Source organism: Belonocnema kinseyi, chromosome 4 (genome assembly GCF_010883055.1).
Source record: "Belonocnema kinseyi isolate 2016_QV_RU_SX_M_011 chromosome 4, B_treatae_v1, whole genome shotgun sequence".
Classification (NCBI taxonomy): Eukaryota; Metazoa; Arthropoda; class Insecta; order Hymenoptera; family Cynipidae; genus Belonocnema; species Belonocnema kinseyi.
Window position 1 is genome coordinate 97,068,050 of NC_046660.1, and position 13,204 is coordinate 97,081,253.

Below are 13,204 nucleotides of genomic sequence, written 5' to 3' on the forward strand. Positions count from 1 at the left end.
AACGTAGTAATTTGAAAAAAGTAAACAAAAAAATGGAAAAAAGTAAACAAATTGACAGTTGACACCGAATTTGATTGTTAATTTTTAAATGTAATAAATAGGGAAATATTAAGTAAATCAAAATATGATCAGGTTTTCAACAGCAATAAAGGCGACATTTTAGAGATATTTAATAACATCACTTTTTTTAGATAGATAAAAGGTGGCAGCGGAGATTTAGGTAACCAACATTGCTCAAAAAATGGGTTCATTACATAATTTTGTTTCGAAAATAAAATACACGTTATGATGAAAGGATTTTCTTGAAATTTCATTCTTTAATATGGTAATAAAAAATGGTTAAATTTAAATTTTAGTGAAAACGTTGACCAAGTTAAAAAAAATCTGCTATAATCGGAATAACTTATTTGCTTCAAAGATTTTTTATTTTCATTTTGCATCCCTATATTTCGAAAGCAAGTATTTATATTTGTCAAACATTACAAATTGGATCTTTAATCGATTCCGAAACCCCATTTTCAAAACCTGTGAAAATCTATCCTTGAAATTTTAGGAAGATTTACTCGGGATCTGCTAACATTTTGATTTAATATCTTTTTTACCTGCATTCAGAAATTTTTTATTCAAACTAAAAATGGGATTTTTCCTCACAATCTGTAGCCAAGCCATTCTCAACTGCCCCCTTTAATTAAAAAAATTAAGTTTTAAAATAAAGTTCTATAAAAAATGACATCTGTCAGTTATAGCTAATTTTCTGTCAAACAATTATGGCATTCCAAATTGCACAAAATAAATAAGAAATGTAACTTAAATTTTCAAAGTAGCTCATTCCAAAATAAAGTCAATAGCACGTGCAACAATAAAAATGGTTCAAAAACATAAAGGAAAGCACAAGGAATCAAAGCACTTTAAAAGAAAAAAAGTCGATCATACTGAAGATGAGAAGAGGTCTGAGAGGTTAAACGCAATCAGCAAAAAGAAAGAGGAAAGGAAGGTTGAGGTAAAACGTGACTTGGAGGAGAAACTCAGAAGAAGACTGATTGTAAAGAATTCAGATTTGAAAAAGGAGGCAAAAGAACTAAAGAGGGAGCTCATAAATGAAAAGAAATCCCTGAGTGAGAAGCAAATAGTTCAAGTACAGTAATTAAAGTTATTGTTTTAAACATTTTTTCCATTTTTTGGATATAATGTAACTCAGCCCCTTTTATTAGGTTTTGCCCCTATAATATTCAATAAAAAGTATACGAGCTGTAAACTGTAGAATGAAAAAAAATGAATTCAGATAGAGGAGAGACAAATTCCTCTAGTATTCAATATTTTGGGGCGGAAGTTATAATAAAATAAGGCAAGAAGTACCTTCTAATAAAAATCCTACTTTTTTCAGATTCGTCATGAAATGAAAAAAATTATTGAAGCAGGTATTGAGAAAGTAAATGCTACAAAAATAATTTTTGAGAAGATCAAATTTAATGGAAAGGACAAGATCACTATTGGAAGCGTTAAGTACACATTAAAATGTAATGTCCACATGGCTGGCTGGGGAAGAGAAAGTGTGATGCTTGGAGCTTCTTTCGAAAAAATAATAGGAAGTCATATGAAAAAAGGATTCTTAGTAGTACCTAAAAAAACAATTTCTGATATGTGGAATCATCAGTCCTGGTATCCTAAACTTGATACAAAAATCTCATATTTCGAGGTGGGCGATGATGGTCAACCAAATGAAAAAACATGGGTGGCTAATAAAAAGATAGCAGAGTATTGTAAGAGTCTGAACAAAAAAGACATTCTGGTGGTTATTCTTTCCGGAGGTACCGACGATCTCTTTTGTTTGCCGAAAGGCAATATTGGTATACAAGAGAAGATTCATTTGTTAGAGAAACTGAAAGCTGCGAAAGCCAGCAGAAAAGAAATTAATACCATACGGAAGAAACTTTCTCAGATAAGAGGTCATTCAATATAAACAGGAAAATTATTTTCAAAATGTTATTTAATATTTATTAGAAAATATCTCTTCATGGAACTGAATTTAAGCTGTTTTGCTTAAAAGAAAAATCATATTTCAATAATAATAAAAACATTTATTTCCTCTTTTTGTATACTCTTGTGAGTTTTTACAATTTTTACATTCCCAGTTGTGTTTATACATGTAAATTAAGTCTTAAGGGTGTTGGTTAAATCCGACTTTGAATTTTCTTATAGGTACAGTAGAAGTCCGATAACTTGCCGTCCGATAAGTGTACACTCTCCTCAAAACGACATGACACGTACGGCATGCGCGCACCTAATATCATGCTACTAGAGGGGGCATCCGATAAGTCCGCAATTCGTGGAATTTTCCGCCCCTACAGCCCCAAGGTTGGAAAGTTATCGGACTTGTACTGTACGGCACTAACTCAATATATATTTTTTCTGAAGGATTTGCGAACGAAAGAAAGAAAACTTGTCGAATATCCGGGGTTTTCCGAGAACCTCGGATCAATAAAATGTTGAAAAATAACAAAATTTATCGAGGAAATGATTATTTTCACTACAAATATGAATTTTGCGAAGTATAGAAATCAGCGGGTAGCAGATCAAAGCATTTGAATGCTTAGAATCGTTTGCAAATTTCTTTTTTTACTCACAATTCTGACCGTGCATGGCGTGAAGTTGACAGCTAGCCTGCTGGCTGATCACAAATACAGTTACAAGACACACACAGGACATGTCAATTTTGTCTGCATTTTTCTCCATTTCGCAACGTATATCGCAAAATTTAGGAACATAATAAACAAGACGTGGCCCTTTGAAAACCTGGTATATCTCGAGAATTCTTCTATTATGTCAGAATTGTGAGAAAAAAAATAAATTTGCAAACGATTCTAACCAATTAAATGCTGTCGCCTGCTACCTGCTGATTTCTATCTCCCGCAAAATTCATAAATATATTTAATCAGTGCCATATCTATAAAAAAACTTCAAAGTCGGATTGAACCAACACCCTGAAGACAATATTATAATGCATTTATCCATTTTACTCTGTTATTCCCTCATTTAATTTGCTGTTAAAAATCTTGTTGTCGTTTTTACAATTCCATATATGGTTAATTTTCTCAACCTCTTCGTTAAAGTTTCTGCAAGTAGCATCTTGGTATCCCTTTTTCCCAGCTTTCCCTGCATTTTCACATATTAGCCTCGTCCATTGCTCTTTCATTCACCCATGTACAAATTCATTCTTCCAGTATTCTTCTAGGCCTACGTTTTTTTCAGTTTCTGATAGTCGCTACAATAAGTAGATTTCTCCATTCTACCCCGTCTCCTTAGTCACACTGTATTTCTCGCTCGATTTTTTTCCACAAATGTTTCCAACGACTTTTGAATCCATCCTAGATTTCCTCCATTCCAAATTAGCTTGCAAATTTCTCCATCCCCTACATTATTAAATGCCTTCTTAAGGGCCTTTCCCTAGGTAAAAGGATTCTGGTTAAGTAAGCGTCTTGTCTTTTTTCTGAGGAAAATTTTCGACCACCTGCTATCGCCCATTTGCAAAATTTTCAGTAGAGGCCTACCTGCACTCATTTTGTTATCAGAGTCAAGGCTTTATCTTTCAGATTCCATTCTCCACAAATATTCAGAAGTAGTTCTACCTAAGTCCATACTCACCTTTTTATATTTTCCTTGTAGTCTTTCTATTTCTTTACTTTCGACCCAACCGCAAATCTTTATTACATATCCCTAATGAAAATTCCTATATAGGTTCCTATATAGGATCCTGTATAGGAACCTACATAGGACCCTATATAGGATTCTACATAGGATGCTATATGTTTCACCTATAGGTGCAACCTATAGGAAAGGACATAGGATCCTATATAGGTGCCTGTATAGGACACTCCCTAATAAGGTACCTAATAGTTCCTAACTGATGGTACCTAACTAATGATAACTCATGGTACTTAATGGTATGTATGTCTCTAAGTGCTCCTGGAGGACCAAAAAAACTTATGCGCAGCCGTAGATACTATAAAATAGTACTGCGCATCTGAATATGGTCCCATGCTGAAACATATACAGGATCCTATATAGGATCCTTTATAGGATCCTATGTCATTTCCTATGGGTGGCACCTATAGGTGAAACACAGGTTCCTATGTAGGATCCTATGTAGGAAACTATATAGGAACCTATATAGGAATTTTCAGTAGGGATATACATCTAGCTTTTACTAGAGTCTCCATTAGGTTAGGTCTTATTCCCAGTCTTATTTCAAGTTATATGTTTTATGAGTACTAGCAAATTCTGTTCTCGGGATGTGTAATTAGTTTTTAAATAATTTGTGGGCCAATAAACCTATTTTCTTAAAAATGTCCTTTAGCACCTATTGGACTGGCACTTGAAATATTTTCCAACATTGGGCATCAATAAATTAAAATAAAATTTATTAATGAACATTTACATCACTTAAATGTTATTGACATAGTATTTTTTCTTCAAAGTATGATAATAAGTGGATTTCATACCATTAATCGATAACCAGACGCAAAACGACGTCAATCGGTTTAAATTGTTACGATCAGCTGATGCATAAAGCCTAAACGGTTGCCAGGACTATGATCAAAACGGTTCTCATCGCTGCGACTTCACACTGTTGTTGCGCGCTAAAATAATTCTGAGCACTGTGTTCGCAGTGGTGGCTACCGTGAAAATCCTAACTGTGATTCACGCGCATGATCGCCGTGAAGCACTTGTTTGCTCACCGTGAACACGTCACTTTCACATATTCGCGAGAATATTGAAGCACTTTTTTCTTGTAGCGCGCATCAGCACCGTGAATCGGGGTGACCGCAGCCGTTTTGTTCTCTCCATGTTTTAATTTTTTAAAGTTCTTTTAGTATTTTTTTTATACCCTTTTCGAAATATCATCACCTTAGCGTATTCACGTTTACCACTCTTTTATTTTTCTCAATGTTTTTTTTTGGCAATTTTTAGTATCTCTGTCCGTCCATCGGATTTGTCTGATTCTAGCGCTAGGTAGTTTACAAATTTCATTCAAAAAATTCGGCACCTCCAGTTCCTCCTACTTTTTTTCTTTTTCATTCTAAATCCATGTCCTCGATAAAGATATTGAATAAGGCTGTGCTTAGGGGACATTCCTGCCTAACACCACAAAACAGCACAAAACACTCTGTGATTCTATCTGCCTTGGATGACCAGTTTTCTTAATTTCTCTAGGAGAATTTCTCTATCCACCCTGTCAAATTACTTTTTTAGATCTACGAAGGCAGTTTATATGTAATTTACCCTTTTCTCTTTAAAATTTTTGTTAATTGACGCGTTAAACCCCCATGCATGATCTCTAGTTGATCTTTTTCTTCTGAAGCCCGTTTTACACTGTTTGAGAAAATGTGTTTGTCTGAAATTTTTATATCCTATATCTAAGAAAGCAACCCTCTGTAATTTTCAGTATCGCATTCTCCATCTTTGTGTATAGTGTAAATCCTCGCTTTCTCCCAACCATTGCCTAATTTTTCTGTTTCACACAAGCCATTTATAGTCTTCTGGACTTCTAGACCCTATACTTGTTCATGTTCTTGCATGAATTCTATTGTGATTCTGTCTCCTCCAGAGGTTCTCCTTTTCTTGAGATTCTTTATTACTTTTTTAAATCCTTCCTTAGAAATGTCGGCAATAAAATTCCTCTAACCTTTAATCTCTTTTCCCTCAATATTTTTAGTTTCTCTTCCTTTCGAATCTTGCGACGTGTTTCTTTTCTGCTGTCGTTGGTTGTATGTATGTCCTTTCGTGGTTCTAGTTCCTCACCCTCGACTATCTTTAAAAAATGTTTCTTGAACTGTCTTTCACCGATTATTTTCTCTTTGTTTTTCCGTTTCACTTGAAATTTTCCTTTAGCTCTTTAAAATTCTTCCATGTTTTTTCTTCGTCTAACTTCTTCCTAGCATTCCTCCTTTTTCAATTTTTCTTCTTAAAACGTAGTACTTTTCCTTTTTATTTCCCTTCCCTAGCGGACCGAGTGAACGGAATGGATACTCTACAGCGTATCTTCATAGTATCCACATAGTATTCCTTCCGTATCATGCAACAAAAGCTCAAAAACAGCAAGATGGGCATTTAACTTGTTGCGATTCAGATTCTAGATTAAATTTTCCATTAGAATGTCATGGAATTATTGCAATAATATTTTTGAAGCGTTAACAATTTTTAAAAATGTCGTTAACTTCTGATGAAGGTGACTTTAACTGCTAATAAAAGAAGATGTGATTGAAGCCGCCTTTTGTCCATGTACATGATAGGTATTAGAATTTAAAAAGTTTTGTTACGCTGAAAAAAAAGTTTCAATTACTCCGTGATATTCTAATAGAAAATTTAGCGTCGAATGTGAATGGCAACACGTTAAATGCCCATCTTGGTTTTTTTTTTAGTTTTTGTTGCATGATACGGTAGGGATATTATTTGGATACTATAAGGTCACGTTGTAGTGTATCCTTTCCATTCACTCGGTCTGCTATAGGGTTTATCCACTAATTTTTGCCGACCTCTTTTTTTTTTCGTTATAAACTTCTTAGGCTTTCTCAAAACCCATTTCTTTTGATATTTTAATTCTTGTTCTTCTTCGCTTTTTATTCCCCGCAATTTCCCGTTGGCTCCATCAGTTGGATATATTTTCAACATCTCCGGTATTTCTGCTGCCTTTTTTATATTCTTTAAATCGATTTTCTCTCTGGCCTGCCAACCTTCTTTTGAGGATATGTTCTCTGCCTCCCATAGTTCTATCAATGCTTTTCTATATTCTTTACTTTTCTCATCGTTCAAGAAAAACCTCATTCTTGTCACCGAAAAATGGTAAGATTTTACTCTTGTGACAACCTCTATCCTCTTAATTCCGCAATTCCCATCTGCTTCAATTGAATTACATAATCTATCACCAAACACTCGCACTCTTCGACAAGAGTTCACTTACCCTCAATGTCCCTATTCATTCTTCCGTTTAATATTTTTATTCCAAAATTTTCAGAAAATTACAACAATTCTACTCCTTCTGAATTACCAACTTTATCTTCAGATTTTTTATTTTTGTAATAATTTTGGGTGTTTCGCGCTCATCAAACTCACATGTTCCTTGATGCACTCCCTTCCTCGCACTCCAATCACCTATTGAAATCACGCGCTCTTCCTTGATTTGCAAGGTTCTTAATGTAGTTCTAAATTTCTTTATAAGTATTTGCTGTCTCTACATTATAGTTAATTGTTAGAATGTTTGTTTTACTGCGCGTATCTCCGAAAACTTAACGAATTTTTGCACTTTTTTACTGATACATTTTGCCCTATATTTTTACGAATCCCGACTACTTGCTCCCCTTTACCTCTTCCTTGAACGGACAAAACGATATAGTAGCATAGAGAACAATATTTTTGTCCTCAGAACTAGAAAGTATAGTTCTTGCACCAGCACTACTGGATGATCCTCACAACTGTACAAGTACAGGCGTAACAGCTATACAATATTCCTAAACGTCATATTGCTCCACGAAGGATAAAAGTTTGTTGACGTGACAATACGTGATATGGAAATTCTTTTGAAAGTTATGGTGCTACAAACTAAAAATATAGGCGCACACACGCACATTCGCGAAACGCTGTTTTTCTGGTTCAGAAGATCTAAAAATGTGGGGATTTCAGAAGAAAGATACGATACGAACAAGTTTTTACACAAAAAAGCCACCTCGAGCAAATAATGCTTCCCTTCCATTTTAAGGTTAAAGTCGCACCTGTATGCGAAGCAGTGTGTTGGACCCGCGACAAATCAGTATAGTTGTCCCACCGATACGGCATGGGTCCAGGCACTATATACGCGTACTTCGCTGAACTATACTTCTGTATAGTTCGAGCGGCAATACTGTTGTTTCCGTGTCTTTATGACTTTTTACTGCTTCTTTTGGTTTTCCAAGAAAATGTGGTATCTAGTTTCTCAGGTAAAAAGCAGTTAGAAAAAGACTTTTTGTAGCTCCTGCGCTTGCGCTCTTTGAGTAAGATTACTTTTTCTTGCTGTTGCGCTTGCGCTTTTTGAGTCAGAATTACTTTCCAGGACTGTCGGAATCATAACATCACTTCTAAATGATTTGACGCTTGAGAGGCTGATTGTGAGGAGGTTATAGTTATTGGACATACCCGAAGTGATAAGTTACCATAAATTACTAATAAATTACCATAAATTGCCGATAAATTACCGAAAATTTTGGAAACTTTTAGAAATCTGAAATTATCGGTAATTTGATCATTTTTCATAAATTTCGGAAAATTTTGGAAATTTGTGAAATTTATCAAATTTTCAGAAATTTTTGAAATTTATCAAATTTTCAGAAATTTAAAAAATTTATCAAATTTTCATGAATTTAAAAAAATTTTGAATTTCTGCCAAAAAGCTTCGGATAGACTAAATTTCTATAAATTTTCGGTAATTTACAAATTGACAAAAAATTTCCCGAATTTTTAGGTAATGTTTGTAATTTTACCAAAAATTACCATACATTTTCCAAAAATTGGTTTTTATTGTTTCTTAAATCGAAAATTTCCCGCATTTTTTAGAAAAAATATCGTGTGCTACAGGAGCTGAAAGTAGGCAGTTGAAACTTTTGTGAAGTTTACAGTACTTGCCATCGGCTCATCTTCGGGTCGTTTCCGGCTCGTCTCTTGCTCGTACAGCTAACTTCGCGCTCATTAATGAATCTTATTTTGTGGCCCTCGAAAAAACTCAATCTCTTTGAGGCCATTTTCTTCACTCCATGGAAGTTCTGGTTTGTGAATTCTCCAGTTCATGCACGCATGCATATCTCGCAGATTTTCTTCTTTTTATAACTTCCCACGACTCCTCTTCACTCCAAAGTCGAATTTCTATCTCTCGTTAAAAGTGCGACCATCCTCCAATCGGATTGTTTTATTCTTCAGTTTGACTTTTTTTTATTCGTTTTTTCATCATGAACCATGATTCCAGATTTATAAAAGCCTCTCCAGCGATTTGTTATATATCTTTAATCCTAATTTTCACCTCAGTCTGATCAAAAAACGGTTTCCTGATTTCGTTGCTTAATTATCTGCCTTTGAATGAAAATCCTGTCACAACGTGGAAAAACAGTATTGCAGCTCGAACTATACAGAAGTATAGTTCAGCGAAGTACGCGTATATAGTATCTGGACCCATGCTGTATCGGTGAAACAACTATATAGATTTTTCGCGAGACCAATACATTGCTTTGCATACACGTGCCACTCTAACCTTAAAATGGAAGGGAAGAGTTATTTGCTCGAGGAGTTTTTTTTTGTAAAAGCTTCTTCGCAGCGTATATTTTTTTTTAAATCACCACGTTTTTAGACCTTCTGAACCAGAGAAACAGAGTTTCGTGAATGTTGCCTTGAATGCCTATATTTTAAAATTGTAGCACCATGACTTTCAAAAGAATTTTCATATCACGCATTGTCACGTCAACGTCAATCCGTTAGTGTTGGTGCAAGAACTATATTTTCTAGTTCTGAGGACAAAAATATTGTTCTCTCAGCTATATGATTTTTTCTGTGTACAAATGAGTTTTTGCTGTTTTTCGTTTTTGAGCTCCCACCACTGTTCGCTCTTGGTCATTTCTTCCGGTTGTATATTCCTCGGCTGATATTCTGTCGCCCCCTGACTGATGAGGAATTCGTTATCAGGTGTTTAGTTGTTGTGCATTGTTTCTCTGTGCGCTTTAACACTCCTGTGACTTGATTCACTCTCATTTCGCTTTTTGTATTCGAAACTACATTGTTTCCATCCCTCACGTGTAGAGTTATTCTTTGATTTCAGGTTACATATTTTATCAGCGATAAAACAGCGATTTACTTCTGTGAATGCTGCTTCCTCTCGTAATTTGCTCTCCTCGTCACTTTCTCTCTTAATTTTCACCTAATTTTGGTTCAATTTTATTCAACCACATATCCTCGGACACTTATATTCCCTTGTTTTTGCATTCGCAGTAAATGTCTAAATTATCAGGATTTTCCATGCCCTTCGTGTTTTCATTCTATAGCTCTTCCAAGAATTGAGGGCGCGCCGCAGTTAGGTGTAACAGGAGCTGCTTGTCAGCCCCAAATTTGGCGCTATAGAAGATTTTCACTGTATTTTAATAGCAACCTTGCTGAAGAGCTACAGTTATTTCTAAATTAATCAAATATGATATCTATAGGTAGCGGATTGGCTCAACTGGCGTATCCTGCAAAGGTAGTCACAATAATTATGTCCGACGTTCCTGAAGACAATATCACTGAAATAGCTGGAGCTCCAACTGTATACGAGTCATATACTAATGATTCAAATTTAATTTTAAATAAGTATCATCTACATGAAATTATTTCAAGATCAATCAAAAAAATCCTAGAAGAAATTCCTGCACCTGGACTTAGTAAGATGGTCAATGAAAACGGAAAATTTAAATTTGTTGATTATCATATCATAGCAGGAATATCAGATGCCATGGAAGGTATGGCAAAGGCCGCCTTCCGATTGGGTTACGTCCCAGTCAAAGTGAATCCTTCTTGCTTGGGAACAGTACAGAAGATGAGTCGAGAGTATGCGAAATTTGCATCCTTAATGATCCTAGCAGTCGAAGGGAAGATATCAAAGCTGGAATTACATAAGTCTATGATCGATAGTCCAATACTATCTCTGCCAGAAGATAAAGTGAAAGATATTTTTCCTTCAAAGGAAAAATGGGGATTAGGTTTGTGTCTGCTGATGGGCGGACGGCCTTTAGTCACTGTTGCTGATAAGCATGGTCGAGGCGGTCCGAATCAAGAGCTTGCTTTATACTTTTCTATTTATTGGTATTTAAGAGTCAGACAGTATCCAATTTTGAGCAACTACACTGTTTGGTTTCTGGGAGGAAATTCTTCTGGCAAAGATGGAAATACTGAAGTAGCTGGAGCGTATGGTTATGGTGATCTTGCTAGTGGAGTTTATAATCAATTTAAAGAATTAACTGACCGTTATAATAAAGCTAACATAAGGTTGAAGAAATTGGTTGACGAAGATCCAGAACACATAGAAACAAAGGTTTTTAAATTCTTACCTTTTAATGGGCATTGATCAACAATTAGGACTAACATTAGATTCGCGTTAGGCGAGCTCCCCATGATATGAAAAATCTTTCAACCCTTGCAATCTATCCCCATAGCTGTTTGATTAAGTAAATTGAATCTATTGAAAAAAACATAATGTCAAAATTTAAGTGTTGATGAAACAAGTAACAGATAATATTCAGAGGTTATGATGCTAATTTTGCATACCAATACATAAAAACTGTCTGATTTGTTAAATGTTTTATTAGGAAAAGAACAATTAAAATGTTGAGAACTCTGGATAGGCATGTACATGTTTTCATATAAATCAATTTTTACCTAATTTGTGTTTATCTAGAATAGTTTGCTATTTATATATTGAAACTGACTTATTAAATAGGTGACATTGAATGTTAATATTTTTATATAGTCGGTAGTAAGATCAAAGCAAGTAGGGGAAGTCGCGATAGGTGTAAGGGTACTGTATTCAGTTTCGCTAGTTTCCTACATGTCCAGTTTATTTTATTTAGATCACTCTTATTAAGTTAAAACAGATCAATATCAGTGAAATTTTCGCTATTTTAATAGGTTCAAATTCTAAGTGTTATACTGAAGGTTTTTTAGTGTTTAACTTAAAAACCCTTACAAAGGACTTCGTAAACGTGTGTGAACTGTTTCGATAAAGTGCAAAGCGTTTTTTGAAATGATACGGTATTGAACACTAACAATTGACTAAGTTTGTAGATTTAAAGTTCTTTTAAACAATTAATATAGGAAGCTTTGCAACTTGTGGAGAATCTAGAAGATGAAAAAATAAAACTATTAGCTATATTACCAGATAAAGTTCTTAGAAACAACAATGCCAATTTCTTCTTTCTGAACATTAACGGTGATGAAGAACTACTGGAACTTGGAGACGGTTCTGGAAATACATCTACAAATGTTGAAGACCTACATATAATTCGGATAGTGCGTTTTCAATGTAATTGTGATGGTTCCTGCTGTAAACACATTTAACAAACTACTAATTCGAAAATCTGTAACGATAAAATTTTCCCAACAACTCAAGAGGAAATTCAAGGGAGAAAATTGCAATACTGGTCCACCCAAACAAATCGTGTAACTACTTTTGAAAGCTTTGTACACATAATCAGATAAATACAATTTAGTTTGCCTTACTGAGTGATATATACTTCTTATAATGCGAAGCATTTTCATAAAATCTCCATTGCTGGTTTACTTCGTTTCGTTTTAAATTTCCGCATTACTATCCTAGCGGAAATTAGATTCCTACTTGTGAAAAAACTTCATCTCTTGCTTGGCGATATTTCTGAGAGGAAACCGAGAAAAAAAGTTTTATTTTCATATTTAGAGTAAAATACATCTTTCGATTCGAGCGTTTAGGAAGTCTTATTCTTTGAATATTATCCGCGAAGCATCTTGAAACTTTTATCGAGTCAACCGAAATATCAGAGATATTTTACATTCTAATATCAAGTTAAAGGAAATTTGTTAATTTCAGAGAAATTAAATTTCTTTAAAAGTACTAAAAAATTAAGTTATAAGCCGTATTCTTGATTACTTTTTTTCTCTCTAAATGTATATTTGCAATCAAACCATTTATAATCAAATCTGCTCTGCATTTTGGGTTAAAATCTGATCTCGTAGATAGTTGGTCACTCCTTAATACCATTTAGCAATTGTCAAGCATTTGTTAGAAAGCTGTGGCTAATTAGTAAAAATAGTAATAAAAATAGTAATCCGTTAGTACACGCGGCTTAAATAAAATTATTGTTATGCGCTTTTCCAAAGTTTATTGAGATTTAAAAAATATTTTTTGTTACATAAAAAAAATATTTTCCAAATTTGCAGAACGATTTTGGCGAAATAATACAAAAGTCATCAAAAGAAATACATGGTGAGCCTCAACGAAGTTCAACCTAAAATTCTATGATCCCTTCATGATAATTTGTGGAATATAAGCACGTGATGATACACAGACAATTTAAGCACAGCATTCAAATAATTTTTGGATGGCTCTTCAAACAAATTCATAGTTTTAATCGAAATTTTGTTTTGAAATTTTTTATTTATGTTACATTCAAGGGTGCTTAAATCCGGA

General features: G+C 34.3%; 1 protein-coding gene across 2 annotated transcripts; it reads left to right on the top strand.

Annotated features, from left to right (window-relative positions):
- The first annotated feature begins 770 nt into the window (after positions 1 to 770).
- LOC117171519 (glycerate kinase-like) lies at positions 771 to 12,209 on the top strand. 2 transcript variants are annotated; one of them, XM_033358895.1, is made up of 4 exons: positions 771 to 1,135; positions 1,385 to 1,946; positions 10,212 to 11,077; positions 11,857 to 12,209. In XM_033358895.1, exons 1-4 carry the CDS (start codon positions 866 to 868, stop codon positions 12,097 to 12,099), a joined length of 1,941 nt encoding a protein of 646 aa, XP_033214786.1. In that variant the 5' UTR covers positions 771 to 865; the 3' UTR covers positions 12,100 to 12,209. The 2 variants fall into 2 exon arrangements, with proteins under 2 accessions (XP_033214786.1, XP_033214787.1); XM_033358896.1 differs by having other exon boundaries at positions 1,023 to 1,115.
- The last annotated feature ends 995 nt before the right edge of the window (positions 12,210 to 13,204 follow it).